Raw genomic sequence first — 22,090 nt, forward strand, 5'->3', positions numbered from 1 at the left:
CCAACTGAGCTAAACGGTGACCAGTATCCCCTGCTTGTTGCCATGGATCATTGCTTGTTGTCAGCAAGATATCTTGAAAATGTCATATTTGTTCTGTACATGGTTCGCCAGCAGGACTACAATTAGCTGAAGTTTAGCTTAAAACAAGCAGAATAATACAAATGTGAACAAGAGTTCTTACAACTTATTTTTGAATTAAGGATTTTGCTTATTTCATATGAATTTATTGGATTTTGTAATGAAGTCTTTTCATTATGTTTTGCGACATTTAATACTAATTTTAAGGTTAATCCTTATACTTTGTGGTAATATTAGAATAGGATTACAGGCTTTAATGTAAAAAAAAAAAAAAAAAAACAGACAGGGAACACTGTACAAGAACGCCTCCTCAAACCGTTCTTCCTCTCTCTCTCTCTCTGTACCTGTAAGGACAACAATTACTTTTTAATCAAAATATAAAGTTAAACGTTCACTATGTAGTTTTGGAGAATGAGGTACTAATACGAACGCAGAAATATTTAGTTTTTTCCATAACTGAATGAACAAGCTGTTCTCGGTGGAAAATAAGGTCCCCAGAACACTGTTGTGAAGCTAGAAATGTGGCAGGGTCCACCAAATATAAACAAATTAAAACAGTATTAAATTGAATAGCTTGTTTATTCAGTCATGAAAACCAAGGGAGTTTATTTAGTTTGTTAAGGCATGAAAAAAATCTGTCAATGTAGATCTTTGTCTTACTCCCAAAACTACATGGTGCTCCTTTTATTATGTGAATAAATCCTGAAACGAATGTAAATATAGGCATAAACAATGAGATATTGTATTAAACCTTGGGAATGTAACTGTTGTGATGACTGAGACTTTTCTACATTTTTGGTTCCAGTCTTTTGTGTTTTTAAGGACTAACTAATAACGAGGTCACTTGCTGCTAGAAGTACATCGCTGCAATCAACATAAGAATTTGGAGATGCCGGGGATTGAACCCGGGGCCTCATACATGCAAAGCATGCGCTCTACCACTGAGCTACATCCCCTGTCGGCTTTCGCCAGGAATAGCAATTTCAGACAATATCAGCAAGTCAGTGAATTCATCACTAAGTCATCAGTGGTTTAAAAATTTTGGAAGGACCGCATAACCCCTTTAAGTTCTTCATATCTGTCAAACGGTCAGCCCATCTGCATCGGTACAGTATTGAGGAGTATCATTACACTCCGTTCTCCAGAAACACATGGGGGTAAATCACAGTACCTGATTTACGTTGATGTCCACGCTGACTTAACAGTAGCTGTTGCCGAGTATACTTGAGCGCTGTGTTTTTCTCTCCGTAGATCACATCCCTTACATGCCCCTGCACGTAAGTACATTATACGTATTTTTGGGATATTCCTGGTTTAAATGAATAACCGCATCACAGTTGGACTAAATCTGACATTTTAAATTTGACTGACGATCTTAAATGGTTCTTGGTTGTGGTGCAGGGTCAGTTTTTCAAAAGTAGAAATCAGAAAACGTGCACCAGTTTTCCCGATGAAATGTCCAGAGTTTGCCACTAGATGGCGCTGTTGAGACTGAGCTGCTCCACGTGAAACCACACCGGACTACAGCGGACTACAGCAGGGGTACGGAGGCTGTTATTATGGAAACGCAGAGGACATTTATAGACCCGTCTGTGGTGCAGCTTCTGTGTTTTTCTCCATGACTGACTATAAGTTATGTAACTGGACCTATGATGTCAAATGTTTTATTTTGGAGCCACGTGACACTGAATGTAATTATATATCATTTAGATAAATAACATATCGTTTACGTCACTCACAACAATTTTATTTGTAAAGGTAACAAGCCATAACTGTGTTGTGAGTTGCTAAAAGGCTGATCTATAACTCGGTCTGCTAGAACTAATACAAACAGTAAAACTAATAACTCAAATCTTGCTTTGCAAAGGGTTATGGACGCAATTAAGTTTGACAACAATATTGTAACACACTTTAAGAGATGAAAACGGGAATCATAATCAATTATTTATTATCTTAAATACAATTTTCACATTTTCCTTTCTCCTCTCAAGAACTAGGCAACCATATTTTAATTTGACATGAATTACAATGATCTCATCCGTGCATTTATTTCACCATACGCGAATGTCATGATGAGAAACAAACCCTCCTTATGAGAGAAGTTTTATTGTAGGTTTTATTCTAAGGATAACGGGCCGATGTAACGGCTCCACTTCCTCTGTCTGGGTCGCTGCGCTCTTCGAAGATCGTCTATTGTAGCGATGAATCGGAGGAAAGAAAAACAGAAAATAATTAAAACGAAAAGAAAAAACAAAACAAAGCAGACAATCAGACGGAGACAGAAACTGGAAAAATGTTGTTCAGTATGGGTGGCATAATGTGAAAATACTCAAGTTAAGTAGCTCAAAACTGTGCGTTGTACAGTGCATTACTTGAGTAAACTGAAGTCTATCCCACTGCTGCATCTGTCATCCAATAATCTACCACACTCTCCATACACATACAACAAAGACAAACCATAATGCTTTACCCACATAAAGCACATTTCAGTGAACGTTTTATATATATAAAAAATAAAGAAAAAAGTGTGTGGTTGTTCCCTTCGTTCTAACTACTTTGGTGCTCCGAAATGTGCTCGGAGTGAGCCCTCGTCACTTTTTCTCCTCTCTGTGCTGCCCATATGTCAAAGTCTTTGTGCTTTTCAAGACACCGAGGCGACAGAAGGGAAAAAAACAGCTGGATCCAAGGATCGTTCCAGCTAGCGGCTCAGCTAGCTGTATCCTCTCCCCGAGACAGCTCTTTCTCCTCGGCTGCCTGACTTCCATAAGGTACCGTACCGTAAAACTGTCCGTTAACCAGAAGAAACAGCCCTGTCTCCTGGGCCGGGGTCGTTTTTACCTGGCCTTTCCATTTTGACCTAATTTTCCAACTGCCTGGCTAGTCAGTTAGCTAGCTTCCACATTAGCTTCCCTGGATGCTGATTAGCGAGCTAGCTTAACGTTAGCTAATTAGCCTCCTGCTGCTACACGAGCAGGTATCAGCGGATTAAATCAGCTGTCAGAGGAAAGGGGAGGAAAAAAACACATTTGAACTCATTCACATTCACTGTTTTTATGTGCAAAACCGAAATTGCGCAGCTTTTCAGCTGCTGTGAGCCTGTTTGCCTCTTTTTCTTATCTATTATAATCTATTTTTTACTAGAAGTATGCTTTATAATGACAGGTAAATGACGCAAGAATCACACATGCTGGTGTCAAATGTAATTTTATTTTACTTTCATTAGCATGTGGGTGTTTTTCTGTAAGTGCTCCATCACAAGTTATAACCTTTTCTCTCATTTGTGTCATTACAACAGAAGTTATAAGTGGATTTTCAGCAAAATAACACCTTGAGACACTGACTTGGAGGAAATAGGCTGATATGTAGGCTGATTATATATAAAATAAGTTGAAAGTGATTATTCAAAGTGTCACTGTTTGCTCAGTGAGTCATCTTAAAGCAGTTTGTCTGAATACAAAGGAAGAGCGTGGTTATCTGTTTGAAATCAGGAGGACTGTCACGATACATGTAAGAATATTTTTCCTGTACACTACTCAAAGTTAGTCAGGGATATCGGTGCATATATGCGTCTGCATGGATATGCAATCAAAGTTAAGATGAAATGTGTCACATTCACTTTGGGGACCGTAAATATTTTCAAAAATGCTAATTCAGATATGTGAAACACTAAAATAGCCTTAGTGTATGTCCAGTCAAGTGCTGGGTTGCAACAGCATTAGATCAAGAACAAAATTTCACTAGTTGACAGTGCACAGTATTACACTATAAAAACATCATAATTGTTATTGTTATGAGCTTGACATATTCAAGTCAAATCAGTTTTATTTGACTTGGCTGAGTTCCAATCACAGTGCCTCCGTGGCTTTTACAGTCTGTACAGAGAACAACATCATCTGTCCTTAAACCCTCGATTCCAGCTTCACAAGTTAATATATGCAAAGTGTGCGGATTCAGGAGACAACTGAGTGGGCGGAGGAATCGCCAAGTGGCACCCGAGCCACACAACCTCCCCTCCACTGTTGTGACCTGGAAGAGGGCAGGCCACACACGATAATTAGCAGTAAATCAGAAAACATTAGAACGAAGAGGCATCACATTCGACAGAAATACAGATAGAAGGAGATAGTAAAACAGAGGAGAGCAATGATCAAGCGGAGCTCAGGGTATGTTGATCCAGACATATTCCTTATAATAACACAAATGTGGTAGAATTCAGTACAGCAGCAACCCTTATCAAGTGTTAAGTAATCAAGCTGATGTTCAACGCACAGTTCGCCAAACATAAGGTCTCTCCGTGCTGCTGCAAAAGAAACTTGGCATTTCCACTCAGTTCTTAATGCCAGATTTACTTGGAAATGTTGATTATTTAAAAGAACACCAACTGACAGGGAAATCAGCGAGTGAACCCACAGCACTGTGTAACCCCTGAGTGACCAACACTAATGAGATTTGCCCTCGCCACCGTCCAGTCTGCTGGTCTTAATGCCTGTAACCAGGTCTCCATGCAGTCTGAGTTGCACCGTCTAACTGGCTAATGGTGAAAATGAGTTTATAGAGAAAGGTCAGAATATGAGTCAGAGAGGGTTAACATATTCATGTTTGAGTCAGCACTTGATCCAGAGTATTTATCTTGTGCATCAATTTGATGGTTACTTTTAACTGTAACAGTGTGAACACACATTCTTAAATCACAGCTTTATTGAGACCTGACTGTCTTAAACAGCATCACACTGTTATTAGTCTGGAGACGGCGAGTGCAATTTACTGTAATTCACTTAGTGGAAGCATCATTATTGTAAAAAAGAAAAAAAGAATGACAGGGCTGTTAACCTCTCACATGGGGTTGAGAAAGCATAATAGTGCGAACCAGTGAATAAGCTGACCAGACACTTAAGTGAAATGCATTTATATTGTTAGCAGATATTAGTCTCTGAGATTCTTGTCTTCCCCAGAGTGCTGTGGAGGTGAATGGAAAGTTTGTGCAGCTCACAGCTTTTTAAAAAAAATAAAAAAATAAATCAACATCAACATCTCTTTTCCAGAAACATTCCCTTTTTCTCCAGATGATCCACAGACTTTAAGTGAAGCGAAGGATCAGTCCATATCACTTTCTGAAGCTTCACAGCTATACATCCTTGCAGCTTTCTCCTTAACAACTACAGTAGATGGTGAATTGTTTTAAATTGTAAAACAACAAAGGAACAAAATATAAAAAATAGCTTGATACAGCTTCTCCAACCCTCCAATCCAAGTCTCCAGAAACCCAGAGATTCCAGATTAATTTGCAAAGACGCTGTATACCCTGTTTTTTAAACTTAAATCTTCACTGTCACAGCAAAGCCCAAAGCACCACGTCTGAAGTTGGTACATGAACTTGACCTCGCTTTGAGGGTGTTTTCTCAAATCAACCTGGGATCTCGGAGCTTCAGGAGATGAGTAGCTGAGTATGAGTAGATGATAATGACTGACTTTTTTCCTTTAAAGCAACTGATTGTTGTGGAGATTAGGTTTGTTATACACCTGACTCAGAAACTGATAACAAACCAATATGAGTTTTAATTTCAGTGTGTCCAGGGTGTGTCTGATTCACTGGTTTAATCTTGTTAGCTAACAGGGTAGTCAGTAGGCCATCCTGTCAGCTCGGGTCAGAGCTAAGACGACAACGAAAACAAAACCTGGCAACCCCAATGTGAGTTCAGGAGTTATGACATGTTGGTACAGTCACTACACCCAGCTGTTGTTGGCCAACAAATAGCTCCCGAAAGCTGCAACCACAATAATTCCTTTTTAGGGTTGTAGTTGTGCTGTTGATACAACATGTGAGTCAGACAGGCCGAGAGTTGTGGATAGGTGGATTTTTGGTTTTGTTGACAGGGCTCGACCAGCAGTTTCTCCGAGGGAAACGTGAAGAAACATGTATCCACTTTGACCGTGTCGAAAGAGTAATTGAATCTCCTTCAGATTCCTCCTGAATAAACTCCCGTCCCTGTTTCTTGACTTTGCTCCAAAACAACTTTTCATCTCTCTTCATTGTTTTTGTGTCTCGCTGCCTGGAAGGATTTGGGCTCGTCAGCTGTTCACATAAACAGAGAAAGCAGACGACGTCCTCCTTCTTTTCTTGATTCTGTCTTATTTTTGATGTTGGGTTTCAGGCCTAAACTGTTGTTATCAAGGATGTTAGGCTTGACTGTTTCTCAAAGCTGCAATCAGAGGTTTTATTTTGACCAGTTTAGTTCTGCGGTCACTCCCACACGGTCTGAAAACAACTCAGCTCGTACATGAAAGCTCCACAAGTTTGCTGCTTTTAGAACATCCGGTGACCTTGAATGGAAGTTTATTTATTTCAAACCATAAAGAAACCCCAGTGAATGTATTTAATGTACAGGAGGTTTTGGAAAACAACAGAAACATCCTACAGTACAGTCTGAAATACAACCACCTACACTTCTGGCCAAAACCAAGTGATATTTTAATCACTTCTTGACACTGTTTAAATAACATGATCGTTTTTGATTGATTATTCATGGGAACATTTGTGCTTTTAGCAAGGACCTTCAATAACATAGCAGTGTTGCTCTGCACCTAGTGCAACAGAGAAAAGGATTTTACTATAGGTAGTAATGCTTTTGCTTTTGCATGTGGTTTTGATTGTGACAGATCTCAGGTCAACATGCAGTGTGTTCCAGAGAAAAGGACAGAACAGTAACTAAAAAAAAAAAAAAAAAATCACCCTCAGCACATCTGGATCTTGTTGTAGGTACGCCACCTGATGACGTGAGCGATCTGTCCGGACTGTAGTCAGCAGCGGTTGCAGTTAGAACAGGTTCTTGTGATCTTCGTAGCGCTTACACAATTACCAAATCATTTGTTTTGTCTGGCTAATTGTTCAAAACCCGAAGATGATCTGTTTGTAATTGCATCCAAGAAAAGTAGCAAAACCTTACATGTGAGAATAATTTTTGCTTGATTAAAATAACGAAAGCAATTATGTTAAATTGTTGCAGATTAAATAGACATTCTCCCAAAATGAAAAAATAAAAATGCATATTTTTCCTCTTACCTGTTGTGCTATTTATTAATCTAGATTTTTTTATGGTGTGAGTTGCAGAGATCTCTTGAATATGACGGAACTAGATGGCAGCTAGCTTGTGATGCTCAAAGTGCCAAAAAATAAATTTGGAAAACTCAATGTTTCTTTCCAGAAATCATGACTCACTCACTCCCTCAAGATAATCCAGAAAGAGGCTAGCAATCTAAAATATATAAGCGATCAGCCCAGCAGGAGACCTTTCATTTTAGCATCTGGTGCTGACATGAAGCCTCTCCTGTGTGAGTAAATGCATAATTCCTTCTGCATCATCATACAATTGGTAGATAGGATTTGACAGAAATGAAAGAGTTACCACATGAAACTGCTCACAACAACGTCTGTGGATTATCTTGAGTAGCCTGGTCATGCTTCTGAGTATTTGCATTGTAGTGATGCATTTATTTGGCACCTTGAGCACCACAAACCGAGTGCCATTGTGTTCCGTTATATTCAAGGGAAGGCATACAACTTCGCAGTCAGCATCTCCAATACTTGCATGCAACTCGCAGAAACATCTAGATGTTTTTTTTTTAATGGATCCTTTGTCCTCTTAACTCAATAGTAATACCAGCCAAGCTGATACCGCTAAGGTTAAATGAGATTTTTAAAAACATATCTTTTTTTAAAATTTTTTTTATAACATCAACACACACCATAAACAGCCACAGTTGCTATGAATCCATTAAGTTTCATTTTTGAAGAATAGCGATTTTTTTTTTGTTGCAGTTCCCCTGAAAAACTATAAACCCACTACTCAGTTATTCCCTCAGTGTTATGTGACATTTTTGTTTCAGAGTTAAGTGTCCTTCAGCAGGGTCGGTTGTTGCTCTCTTGCTGCGGGTTTGAAATCTTTGTGCATGCTGCAAGTCATGCTGCTTTCTGATTAGTCCCGATTATCCCGCTGTTTGTCGCCTTTGATCACAACAGCTCAGGCATTTGGTGCGGTTGACGGTTTGGGCTTAAAACCATTTTAAACCACAGTATTACTGGGCAGGAAGGGATTTGAATTTCTTCAAATGACACATCTCACATGCGGCCTTTGTTAGTTAGTAAGAGTGCAAATCCCCCTTAAAATAGAATTTAGATTTGTTATTTCCATAGTATCCACTTTATTCACTGAGCAGCAGTTTGTCATCTCGCTTAGAAAATGAATGAAAACACAGAACACAGAAGTTTTCAACAGGACTGTTCTTGGTTTCCTGCAGACATTTCCTGTCTTTTATTCCCACTGATTATATCACTGCAACATTTAAAACCAAAAGTGTTTTTCTTTATCATATTGATTGATACCATGCTGCCACATAGAAGCTGCGAACAAAGAGTGGAATTGTGTGATTTAATTTTAGTGATTCATTGGTCACCAAAGGATCTGTGATGACTGATTTTCTCCTGGGTTCAACAGTTGTTCGTCCCACAATTTTAAAAAGTGCTACGTAATGTTTGATTCTATTGTATGGCATGTGTTTCTATCTGTAGCTGGTTGGTGGCTGATGATGTGGTGTGAAAATGGAGGCTCCTGAATACCTGGACCTGGATGAGATCGACTTCTCTGATGATTCAGTGGTCAGTATAATTTAAACAAGCCAGCAACTGCTTGCTGCTCCACAACAGCCAACTACACCTCCCTAACTGACACAACTAACGCATATATGTTCTGTTTCCAGTTTATACAGAAGGCCCTTTAAAACTACTACAGTGCAGTTGTTCTGCAATAAACCCCTTCTGCATGACGGTGATAATGGTTACAATTCTAATGTTTATTTGACCCTGTTTAAATCAACAAGGACAGACTATATGTGAGGAAAACTTCTCTGTATAACACAATATGATTCATTTTGATCAACGTTTTTCTAAAACAGAATGAACATAAATTTCACATTACAACCACCTTCATGTAAGATTCACGGAGACTGCAACAGTTTGAGCTCTGTGTATAAAACCGGCAACTGTTTGAGTATTTAATTGCACAGCTGTGAGCTACAGCTAGTGAACTACTTCATGTCACAATCTGTCTGTACTTACAGCAACATAACTGCTGCAGCAATTAACTAATATCTAAATATAACTGCTTTGCACAGCTGCTGAACTGCTGTGTACACTTCTCATTCATTCCTTGTGTCTTTGTTTCTTATCATGCAGTATTCCGTGACGTCTCTGAAGAGTATACCAGAGTTGTCCAGGAGGAGTGATGGCCAGGCAGAAGAGAGACCAGGTAACTAAGTGTTATAGACATATAGATGAGTAGGAATTCTTACTCTCGTTGGAACTAAAACTGTGTTACAGAGACGCCTCTACTGAGTCCACTCTCAGTGCAAATTTGTTTGGTTGGTATGCATAGTTATACCAGAATAATATAAACAGAATTGGATATCCTTCCCTACTTTTTATACATGTAAACTTCAACAAGTTTCATTTACCAAATAACTCAACTGATCTCCTTGTGTCTCCTCCTCCTGCAGCTCCAGCCATCAACTGGAGTCGTGGCGTTTCCTCCCACAGTGGCGGGGGAATCAAACCAACGGGGCTCGCTGAGGTCCACAGTAAATTCCGGCCAGTGAAGAGAGTCTCCCCTCTCAAACACCAACCAGAGACCACCGACTCCGACTCTGATGGTAAAGTCCAGGGTCAGGGTCAGGGGCTGGGGCTGGGGGAACCGGGGGAGGGCAGTAAGGATGACCCCAGCACTGAAAAACCGACTCAGCCCTCCACATCCTCTGACGGGTCGGGAGGGAAGGGCAAGAGCCTGGGTAGTGGCGTTGGTGTCGTTGGAGGGAACAACCCCCAGGTTCTGTTCGGGGAGCTGGAGCACTACGATCTGGACATGGACGAGATTCTGGACGTGCCTTATATCAAGTCCAGTCAGCAGATGTCCACGCTGCCCCGTGTCCCGCACGACAAGCGCTCAGTGACAGGAAGTAACCTGGGCGGAGGCACCCTGGAGAGGAACCGGGGAGGAGGACTAAAGAGCTCCGCTCTACCCCACAACGAGCCTCTGAGCCTGGGCAGCAGCAGCTCACAGACTCCGGTACACACTGATAAACTGTACAACTTCATAAACAATAGTACAACAACAGTAATATTTTTCAATAATATTTGTGAATCTGTTGGTGGCCTAATAGAATTATGAGGTGGAAATCATCCCGTGTAAATTGTTTAACCTGTAGTTTAAAGTAAAGGTCATATTTTAGCAAATTTTAGGTATTACATTACATTATAACATTTAATCATATTTATTTATGACACTAATGAAATCAAGTACACAAGTTAATGTCTTTAACAGTAATAGATATAAGCTGTATTAATGATAAAATAATCAAATAGAATGTTGTTGAATTGGTTTGTTGTAATTCATGTGTCTCCTGCAGTATTGTGTCCTGTCTCCGGTGAAGTGGTCAGACCTGAGGAAGTCCAAGTCCATGGATCCGGACCTCCACCACCTCCACCGCTCCCCAGCTGGAGGAGGCTACCAGTCAGAGTTGCTCTCCTCCGGACTCCTCAGCTGCTCCTCCTCTCTCTCCTCTTTCTCTGATGCAGGTACCCCTACATATATTGTCAAATTTCCTCTTAATTGTTTGACCTTTTCTTGGTGGACTAAACAACTGTCATTGTTGGAATGATGAATTCTAGACAAGCTGCTGTCTGCGCGGGTCTACCCAGACTCCCAGACTCAGAGGCCAGGCGTGGAGCCTCCAAGTGGCCCAGTGCTGATGTTCCCCATGCCAGGGTGTAGTGTAAGCAGGCAGGATGCCTCCAAGTCCTGGGCTCCCGGATCAGGAGGAGGAGGTGGTGGCAGCAGTGCGTCAAGGGGATTTGGAGGTGGAGGAGCAGGAGGAGAGGTGGATGAGGAGACCAAGAAAAACCAGAACATCATCAACATCGTCAGAGAGGGACAGATCTCTTTGCTGGTGAGTGGGAGAAATCCTGACCATTCAGGGACATTTGCAAACCACATTTGTTGTTATATCCACCACTTCTTTCTCCTCCTCTTAATGCTTCTTCTTTTCCCCTTTATCCTTTGTATCTTCCTTCTCCTCACCTCCTTCTTTTGCTTCTTGACTCTTCCCCTCCTTATCTACCTCCTCCTGTAGCCTCACCTGGCTGCAGATAACCTTGAGCTGATCAGAGATGAGGATGGGAACAACCTGCTGCACATCTCGGCCTGTCAGGGTCATGCCGACTGTCTGCAACATCTCACCTCTCTGATGGGAGAAGACAGCCTCAATGAACGCAACAACCAACAGCTCACCCCTGCTGGTCTGGGAGTCAAGGTGTGTGTGTGTGTGTGTGTGTGTGTGTGTGTGTGTGTGTGTGTGTGTGACTGAATTCTTAAATTTTTAAGAAAGTTTAAACTTTAAAGTTTATGTGCTTCCTGAAACTTTGTGGAAAGCTGTCAGTGTGGACTAAAAACATTTTGTTATTCGAGTAATCTATTATGAATACTTGTAAATAGAAGAAACATCAAGCAGCCATTGTCTCGTTTTAAATGAGCAAGTGCAAGACTTTTTGTAGAAAATAGTTGCTGCCCTACTTCTCAGCTTCAGTGATCATCTATGCACTTTTCCTTTGTAATAGCACAGCTTAAAATCTTTTAAAAATCTGCTTGATTTCCTCCATTTTGCCTCTGCTGCTGTAAATATTAGTCCTCAAGAAAAAAAAATAATACATCTGTTATCTGTACCAAGGACCATCAGACATTTGATTGGCTGTTGGCAGCTGGTCAGTGAGGTCATAAAGTATTCAGATTGAGGCTTTTGATAAAATGATGTAAACTTTTGCATCAGCTCTGTTGGCAGCGGCAGGGTGTTCAAAATGAGCCTCAGGAATGAGGCTGAGGAAAGTGAACACCATACATACTGAGTAGCTTTTGTTTTGTCTGCCCTGCAGTGGAAACCAGGCTCTTGGTTGTCCGCCAGACAGGAAGCATGTTATCTAGAGACAAGCTGGGCAGCTGAGTCCTGACTGGCTTTGTATCAACAGACGTCTGATTTACTCACTCAGATTAATGGGATGACGGCTTTCCAACCACCTGGTTCTTACTGAAAAAGGTTAACTCTGTGTGTGTGTCTGTGTGTGTGTGTCTGTGTGCGTGTGCGTGTGCGTGTGTGTGTGTGTGTGTGTGTGTGTGTGTGTGTTTTGTCACAGAACGGTCATCTGGAGTGTGTGAGGTGGATGGTGAGTGAGACGGAGGCCATCGCTGAGCTGAGCTGCACCAGAGAACATCCCAGTCTGATCCATTACGCTGCCCGTTATGGACAGGTAACACACACACACAAAGACCTAAAATGACAGCAAATGAAATGTGGTATTATCCCATTATTTAGTGTCAGTTTTTATCAACTTCTTGTCTCAAGTCAGGGCATCAAACAGTAAAAACATCTCTTCGCATCGCTATTCTCAATCATCTAATATCGACCCTTGTTAGACTAGAAGATGATGGAAAGATGTTTCCTAGTTTGAAATGCTAGCAAAGCAGACGTCTGTTTATCTAGTAGTGGAGACAGCTCTGACTCTAACAGTCCCAATCTGTGGGTACCATTCACACCGAACCTGTTTAGTTTGGTCAAAAGGAGCTCTGCTACATATGCCTGTTTGGTGCGAGGCAGTTGTGCTGGTGTGTCTTTAGCCTGTGCTTATTCAAGACTATGTTGTAACCATGACAATTTGATTTATATCAAGATATCAGAAAGTTAAAGGGAACTACAAGTTATATTGTATTATGGTCCCATTTCTTTAAGTAATAAATCTCTTAAACACTGAACACTTGGTGAAACCAGAAAAGATGAACACATAACTTGCTAATGACTTGCTATCTCTCATCAGAAATACTTTTTTTTTTGTGGATCCATGCAACAATGATGTAGGATGATAACACATAAATTGTCCAGTCAAGTCAGTCTTGAGGTTTCTTCTTTACCCCTCTGGGCAACAAGGGATCATTTTCTCCCATCAGGCCATAAAAAAAATTAACTCAACCATGAACGTTCAAGCACAGCGAGTGGTCTTACAAAGATACCAGACAGGGTGGAAGTCTTTAATTACAGAAACAATAATGAAGCATCCTCAGCACAACCTTTAACTGTATTTGCTAATTTCTACAGTTTTATCATTTAGCAACTAAATTGTGTATAAGGCAAGTGTGACGGTAAAGTCCAAACAGGTCCTAAACTGTCAATACTGTATTATGTTAATGTAAAGAGAATGATTTGTTTTAAGGGGTATGCTTGTCTTCTCAGTTTAGAGAAGCTCATCTGTCAGTGATAAAGACTTTTATTACATTACATGTTCTCATGTTGTGTTTTCATAGTGTCTAATATGTAAGGGGTGTGTGTGGGTGGTTTGGTAAAACATCTCCCTCTCTCTGTCTGTCTCTCCAGGAGAAAGTCTTGTTGTGGCTGCTTCAGTTCATGCAGGAACAGGCAATCTCTCTCGATGAAGTCGACCAGAATGGAAACACTGCTGTCCACGTAGCAGCTCAGTATGGACACCTGACCTGTATACAGGTGTGTACTGCTGGAAAGTAACTATTCTTTTGTTGTCTCTCAGCCATCTGTGGCTGGTATTTCGGTCTGTTTCATTTGACATCCCCTCCGTCATCCCTTCAACGTTTGCTGATACCTCGGTAGCACTGTATGTCAGCAGACTGGAAGCAGGGCCTCATGGGAAAATGAAGCACATTTATTCTCGAGCAGTCTTGTAATTTTAAATCACAGTCCATTAAAAGTACTCAGAAAGGTGAAGAATAAAAGTTACGTGAAGAAATCTGTTCTGAACTCCAGCCACCTGAGTTTTTTAACTATTTGAGCACTAATAGAGCCCCGCAAATGATGATGTAGCTGTGATACAGAAAATTATTTAAAGCCAAGCCTAATATTGTTATTTGAATATTTAACAATGTAAAAGTCAACATTAAAGCCTAGTTTTTGGTATTCTAAAACCATGTATTTCTCCAGGCTGGTGTGACAATCCAAACGTCATGTGTTTTTCAGGAACATCCTGTTTCTGTTACACTGCTCCTACTTAGCATGACAAAACACTGATTTGTTATAACATATGTTTTACAGTATGAAGCTCAATTTCCTACTGAGGAGGCTGAGTGTTTTTTTATCCCTGGAAGGTGGCACACCCTGCTGAAGGAGAGGTGGATGTTATCAATCTTGTCTGCTTCCTGTTGGCGAGCCGGGCCGACAATCAAAATACTGATTAAGTTGATGATCTGTTTTAGATAAAATGGCTGCTTTTTCTCAGCCAGTCCAGGTTGATCCTTACAGCGGCGAGATTATTTACCTAGACCAAAGCACTGATAATATATCTGCTACTGGAAATGATAATATTCTGATTTAAATCCTGACATCAGCATATCTGGAAAAAAGAGCCAGGCCTCAGAACGTAATGGTTTGAGTCTCTGTGTCTCTCTCCCTAGACTCTGGTGGAGTACGGCTCTAACGTGACCGTCCAGAACCAGCAGGGGGAGCGGCCATCCCAGAGTGCTGAGCGGCAGGGACACACAACCTGCGCGCGATACCTGGTTGTCGTGGAAACCTGCATGTCGTTGGCCTCACAGGTTGTTAAACTCACCAAACAGCTCAATGAGTAAGTTACAATATTTTAACTGTAAATGTTGAAGTTTGATAGCTTTTTGTGGTTTCTCAGTTTTGTAGCTAACATTTTGGGAGCACATATTATTTGTCAAAACTGAGTTCAAAGTTATCCAACAGCTCAGTGGTACCAGAGGTTGTTTACACTGAACATGACATGGAGCATACAGGTTGAGGGGTCTCAGTGTTAATCATGCTGTGTGTGTGTGTGTGTGTGTGTGTGTGTGTGTGTGTGTGTGTGTGTGTGTTATTTGTCGAGCAGACAAGCTGCAGACAGGATCACTCTACAGCAGCAACTGCAGAGACTGATGGACCCCAACAAAGCTGAGGGGACACCTTCCAGATCCCCCAGGTAGCACACACACACAATAAGGGTGTCATGATTTCGATTTTATATCAAAATCGACCGAAATTAAGTCACAATCTCAAACCTCGAATTAAAAAATGGAATCATCAGTGCTGCCATGCCCCCATGTCACGTCCGGTCGGCTTGCCAAGCAAAAAAAACCACACTCGTGATGAAGTGCTGTGAGTCAGCCTCCTCTAACTTAGCTACAGCCAGTCAAACAATAGCATGGCAACTGCAGATGCAGAAAACCCATCAACAGAACTTGAACCCCTCCTCTATCACTGAAGTCGTTGGTGTGGAAGTATTTTGGGTTTCCAGTGAGTTATGTTGACAACGCTCGTGTTGTCAACAAAAAAGCCAGGCTGGCCGGATAACTGATCCCTCTTCGGCCGCTTGCTGTCACTGCCAATGCAAACAACATTGAAAAGGTAAAATTAAGACACTGAGTTTACTCGACGGTGTTGTTAACCACTCGTCAAAGTTTCTGGTCATCGATCATTGTGTGTGTGTTGCAAATAGTAGGCTAATCAGAACGTTCCCCCGAATCCATTACTGCTGCAGACAAAACTGTAGGCTTGCGTGCCATTGCGAACCCGCCTCAAAAAAAGGTGAAGAAAGGCAAAGAAAAGTGGTGAAATGTCTTGAAATCTAGAAGATTTTAGACAGGCTAGATGCTGATTAACACAAGATAAATAAATAATTACAGAACAGCATTTAGGTTGGGCTAGGTTCAGGTTGTTTACAGTTGGGCTTATTTTTGCCTAATTGAATTTATGAACATTAAAAATGACAATAACATCAAAACAGGAAGTCCAGCTGTGACAGGCTATTTGATACATAGTTAATGATGCAAAACATATTGGCTGGGGGCGTGTACTCATAAACATTCTTTAAGACTGGCAGGTCTGCAATGTAGTGTATTACATTGCAAACAAAGGTCAGATATTATATTGTATAAAAGTCTAGTCTAAAAATGGCACAGCAACCTGAATAAAATCGAAAATCGAATCGAACCCTGACCATGGAATCAAAATTTTAATCAAACTGAGCATTTGGAGAATCCAGAATGTCAGTTCAGGTAAACAACATAGTGACCGCAGAGATAGTTGTCACCACCCAGGAATACAGAGTTAGTTGAATGATGATGGTATGGTAACTCCACTAAGAAGAAGCTGTGCTCAGAGCATCAGATATGAGCAGTGGCTATGGCAGCAGCAGTAAGAGTGAAGTGATCGCAGCGTTTATAGAAGATTTCAGGAGAGCAGCGCAAAAGAGACAACTTGAATACAGCACCTGAACCAGCTGGCAGGTTGTGCTCCATTGTGGCCTTGTATCAGGTGGAAAAAAAAGTGGGCCAAGAAGTATGGTGGGATTATTTTGTTGTAGTAATAAATGATTATTCAATAATAATTACTTTGGAACAGTTTGAACTGTAGATAAGATCAGTATTACCAATGTACTGTAGCAGTAGGAGTAGCATCTGTGAGGGTGTTGGTCTCTTGTTGAAGAATGCATTCTGTCTCTCTGGACTCCAGCTCCCATCAGCCTTCAGTGGAGGCATGGCCTGAGATGATGCTGACAGCCGAGGGGACTCCGGGTGATGGTCAATGGCTGGTTCGCCAGGGAGGGGTGGGACCAGACTCTGTGCTGCGGCAGCTGCTGGGGAAGGACATGTCGGACACCCTGTGTCCCAGAGAGAGGCTGCCTCCGGCAGGTAGCCTGAGCAGGGAGGGCGCCTGTGGTGCAGGAGCCTCTGGGGCCCGCAGGGTGGGACTGATGGAGAGGAGAGAGCTCAAACTAGCAAGACTCAAACAGATCATGCAGCGCTCTCTGAGTGAATCGGATTCAGATGGTTATCCACCAGAGGAAGGTAAAAATCAAGTACCCTCGACCTCAAACACGCTTCGGCCTGAGAGGCCGTCCCACCTGCCAATCACAGAGGAGGAGCCAGTGTCAAACCACCTTAATGTGATAATGAGGAAGCACCTCCCCTCTTCCTCCTCTTCCTCCACTGTTGAGAGGAAGCTGGCATTTTCTCTCAGCGGGTCAAAGTCTGTAGACAGCGTTGGTTACAACCCCTCCCCCACCTCCAGCGACCCCGATGCCGTAGACGGTAAAACACCGGATGCTTCCACCGACTCCAATGATGCCGCTAATGGCCAGAAAGTTGCAACTAGTCCCAAGAGTGCACTGAAGTCACCCTCGTCTCGCAGGAAGACATCTCAGAACCTCAAACTGAGGGTCACCTTCGACGAGCAGGTCCACAAGAGCACCAATCAGGAGGCAGAACAGGCCAAGGGGCATCAAGGGAAGGAGAGGACTCCAACAGGAAGCTCTGAAAGCAAGAGGCCATTTGGGGCGTTCCGCTCCATCATGGAGACACTGAGTGGAAACACAAACCACAACAACAACAGTGGTGGTCAGTCGGGCTCTGCTGTTAAACTGTCCAACTGTCAGAATTCAACTGGCAAGAAGTCCGATAGTAAAGCCAGCCCAGGAGGAGGAGCCAGAGGCAAGAGCAAAACCAGTAACGTTTAACCAACTAGTGCCTACTGAAGGGCAGAGAGCACATAATGAACCACTACAAAGAGCAAATAGCAAGAGGCAGAGAACATGAGAAATTTATAGCCACTGATCTGAGTAACGTTATATGGAATAGTTTTTTGTTTCTCATTGGACAGGGTCTTTATGACCAGCTATCCTGCCAGTTTGCCCCGTTTTAATACAAGAGACTGTGTGTGTTTAAAGGTAAAATGGTTAAAGAGGAGTTTTAGATTGCACAGAGACAGAAGTTATAACATTTAACTCTTTTACTGATAATCCATAGAGCAGATTATCACCACAAACATACCTGTTTTTATACTAAATTACTCAGAAAAATAAACGTCCCAGTGTTTTAGAACACTATGGTGTCCATTGGTCCATTTATTAGCTTTTGGCTTGGCTTTTACACAGTAATTCATCCTTTTCATCAGTGGATGGAGTTTGCTTCTTTGTCATCGAGTATGTCATTTAAAAGTAAACTTTGGAGTTGGCTGTGATTATTTTGTCAAAAGTATAACTTTCGCGCTCAAAAAAGAGATTCTTGTTTATCCAGTGAGTGGACCAGTTCCAATGATAACAACAGTATTTTATCACACATCTATTCTTTGTGAGTTATACTAAATGTTTTATAGTTTTCAGGATAATGATTCTCATGTTCTTTGCCTCACATGTTTGACTTTTGATGGTTTTATACAGTTGAAGGACTGAAAGACAAAAGCAGAACCTGTCTCATCTCTGTGTCTGTCTGCTTAAATGTATTTGAGAGGAGAAGAACCTGTGTTTGATGAAACTGAAGCAAATGTTTTTACTGACAGACCCAAAGGAAGTTTGTTTGTGTAGCAACTGCCATCCTGCAGGGACCTCACATCACCATAATACCACTTTTCATGTATTTTTAGTTTTGTCACATTTTGGTTTGATTTTGTTTGACAGAACCATCCCAGAGTTCATTTGTCTGCTAAACGAATCAAAACAAACAAGTGTCAAAACTTAATCTTTCTAACTGGAGATTGAGATTTATGTTCCTTTGCCACTCTGTTACTGTACCCTGAACTACACTAAAGATGATTATTAGTATTTATGTTTATGCACACAGTTATATGATTTGAAACGTTTTAAACGTGGTTAAAATCACGCACGTGGTTAACGTGCACCAGCACAAATAGTTTTAAAACCACTGTATATATATAGTAGTATTTAATTTTTGTTTTCATCATATTCCACACATTTTTGTTTGTATTTCCAAGGTTATTATCTATGCAGTATTTTTTGGCATGAAGTAGACTTTTAGTTGTGTGATGTGTTTGAGACGAGGAGGTTAGAGGATGCACCTTCTACAGCGGCTGACGAGCAGGCTATGATATGAACTTTAAAGAAGTTGAAACAGCTGTTGAAACTTTTAATTCCAGAGATTTTATACAGCTTCGACACACTGTTTCAAAGCTTGAAACTAGAAGATCAAGGCTGCTTTCTGGTGCTCTTATACAATATTCAAATTTCAGTGTGGCAATAAGTAGTTGTCTGAATTAACGTAACCATTGAAATACAGCAAAATCAACAGCCAAAACATTTTCTTTATGTCTGTTTGCTGTGACTCATGGTATTTATTACAGATGAACTCCCCTAAGACACTTCATTAATCTGTCTCCACCTCCTACTTTTACCATGCTAAAACTGTAGCACATTGTTGTGGCATGGAAACATCTCAAACATGCGGGGAAGGGGGGCCACCAGGACCAGACCTGAAAAACACTTACCGTCATTTTTCATTTTGGGTCTGGAAATTCTGCTTTATAGATTTAGTTCAATCAACTAGTAAGTTTCAACAGTTGCTTGATCCTTTCTCCCCTACAATTCAAAACCTGTTGGCATCAGTAATTTCATGAATCTTTGGTGGCGAGTACAGACATTAAAGGCTCACTAGCACCCCCAAGTGGCTACAGTGTTCATGACACCTCACAATTGTCCAGGGTTAGGGAGCCTGGTTAGAAACATACATCTTGTCTAAAATCTCTTCAATGCTTTCATTTTCCCCCCTGGTATTGGTAATGAAAATGTAATATTTTGTCCCGAGGGTGGTGCTAGAGAGAAGGTCAAGGGGTTCACCAATTTTTACTACGAATCATCCGTCCTGAATATCCACATGTAATTTTGTGGAAATCTAGCCAGAGGTTGTCACCATATGTCCACATTGTAAGATTGGCTGACTGTTATCCTAAAAAAAACAAAAAAAACACACAGTTTAGATACTTCAAATACTGACACTTAGAGTCAGGCCAGTCGCAAACCCTAAGCGTTGGCATACGATGACCAAATAATCTATTTTACACAATCAAACTCGAAACTAGACTAGAGGTAAATCAGACAAAATGTCCAGGTACTCCTTTTAACCTTGCGACTAACAAAGCAAACATCCCCCTGCTTGCCGTGTGAGCAGCGTCCAACACAGTTTCCAGCCTTGGCTCTCTAATTTGCAGTTTTGGGTGAAACTAGATCACATTTGTCATGTTTTTGATGCATGTCTACATTAATACAGATGTTGTGTTTAGTTCTGATACAGACTTTTCTAATCCAAACTGATCATTGTTGCACATTAGTCTGTTGACATTCCTGTAGTTTGGATGAGTGAGATTCAGATTGTACAGTTTACTTTTTGGTTTACAAAGTCCTTTTTTTGCAGTTTACCTTCTTCAGGTTTATACACTCCTTGGCTGTTGTGGGTCTTAAGTCTTTTTTTTAAGCAGTGGCATCTGAGTTTTAATGTCTTCAACAAATCGGTCAGATGAGAAGGTAATTAACAGTTTCATCTCTTTGCATCCAGTCTACACTATTTGATAAAAGTATTCATGTTGGTGATAAAGGTTTTATCAGATGGGTTTCTGGCATAAATAATAGCAGATTCCCAAACATGGCTGCTGTCAACAGATCTGTTATAAACTATAATGAGCTTTTTTTGGATATTATTAGTAAACTAGTATTTCATTGTTGTGGCTACAGAGTCTTCAGTCTGTGCTCTGGTGGAAATAAAACTGGACTCTGCAGAAAAGATTATGATCTTCAACCATTCCATATCTCTGTCCTTCTTGGTTATTCTTTAAAGTAGAGTGGCACTCTAGTCATTCTTCCTTCTCATTTTCAGCACTATGGGGGACAGGTCTGTCTTGCTGATGTAAAACTACTGGAACTGCTGATGAACACGATTGTGTTTGCTTCAGTTCACTGCGAGCACCTGTGCTGTAACTGATCGATCAACTCTCACAGTGTGATCATAGAGGTCGTACGGTTAGCCATGACAAAAAAGTGTCAGAGATACACAGTCGTAGTTGATAGAGTTGTCTACATGTTTGGCCATATAGGTCGTTTCTTAATTAGATGCACGGAGATGAATCTGACACAATTCCTTGAACTATTCCTTTAACCACTGATACTTTTGAATAATTCAAAGTGAAAAGAAAACATAGTGGCATGGTTGTTTTGTCTTCCGTCTGTACGGCACACCCAGCTAATGTAGGGGGTTGGTATCACCTGGTATCAGCTCAAATCCCAGCTGTTCCAATAAGCACTTTGGAAAATGTGTAATTTCACTGTGTGGGAGCAGCAAACAAGTAGCCAGAGTTAGCCTTACTTTATTTTACAGGTCTGTTGACTTCTCATTATCCCTCATCGAAAGTTTCCTGGAAATAACTATATAATTTGTTCCTAATTTAGGGGAAACTACAGACTCGTAAAATAAAGTAACCAAGAGGTTTAGAGTTTTTCCCAACTCTTGTTTGCTGGAGTTTACCGGTCTCCATTGTCTCAAACATTCGCTCGCTGCCAAAACAGTGTTTGAAATGCAGTTTATTTTATTTGAAGTGTCTTCAACATACCTGCTCCTTTGGGACGAGGTGAAGGAGCTTTGCATTGTTAACATGGCGTCATTTTACGGACGAGACGAACTGAACTGAACCTCTTTGACCTGTTTGTTGTATTTTTAATGAACTCTTCAGATTGACAGTGTTGCTGCGTCGACTCCAATGTTTACTCTCAATGCAAAATCAAAAATCAAAAGAGACGCAATATTTGTGAATGTTGGAGCAGATGCCTGATCTGAATTCTTTTTTCTTTTCTTTTTTTTACACTAACCAGCGTGTGTGGAGACAGACGGCTGCTCCTCTGTCCTGTTATTGACGCTGTTGTGAAAACAAACTGAAATAAAATGTTATCTTGAGCAAACATTGTTATTTTGGGTTGCTTTTTTTTTTTTCTTTTAACTGAAGCTTTTGAATAAGCGCCTTGCAATCAAGATTTTTAATTTCACACGCTTGTCTACTTTACCTTTTGTTGTTTAAATTAAATCATAAGAGCACCATCAAGTGCTGTGGCTCTTAAACCTTCTACGCCATTGTTAAACCATTTAGTCCTGTCTGTTTCAAATGTTTCAAATGATTGGAC

At 41.0% G+C, this 22,090-nt stretch overlaps 1 protein-coding gene and 1 non-coding gene across 2 annotated transcripts; one reads left to right on the forward strand and one right to left on the reverse strand.

Moving 5' to 3' along the window:
• Positions 1-962: 962 nt before the first annotated feature.
• On the reverse strand, positions 963-1,034 carry trnaa-ugc. Its single transcript has one exon. It is a non-coding gene; the product is annotated as a tRNA-Ala (tRNA).
• A 1,673-nt stretch (positions 1,035-2,707) lies between these two features.
• Positions 2,708-21,871, forward strand: LOC119019644 (synuclein, alpha interacting protein). Its single transcript, XM_037098428.1, has 12 exons — positions 2,708-2,846; positions 8,645-8,731; positions 9,308-9,380; positions 9,628-10,193; positions 10,534-10,702; positions 10,796-11,073; positions 11,257-11,436; positions 12,311-12,424; positions 13,543-13,668; positions 14,589-14,758; positions 15,026-15,115; positions 16,648-21,871. Exons 2-12 carry the CDS (start codon positions 8,675-8,677, stop codon positions 17,648-17,650), a joined length of 2,826 nt encoding a protein of 941 aa, XP_036954323.1. The 5' UTR covers positions 2,708-2,846; positions 8,645-8,674; the 3' UTR covers positions 17,651-21,871.
• Positions 21,872-22,090: the final 219 nt, after the last annotated feature.

The sequence above is a fragment of the Acanthopagrus latus genome, chromosome 5, assembly GCF_904848185.1.
Source record: "Acanthopagrus latus isolate v.2019 chromosome 5, fAcaLat1.1, whole genome shotgun sequence".
Lineage (NCBI taxonomy): Eukaryota > Metazoa > Chordata > Actinopteri > Spariformes > Sparidae > Acanthopagrus > Acanthopagrus latus.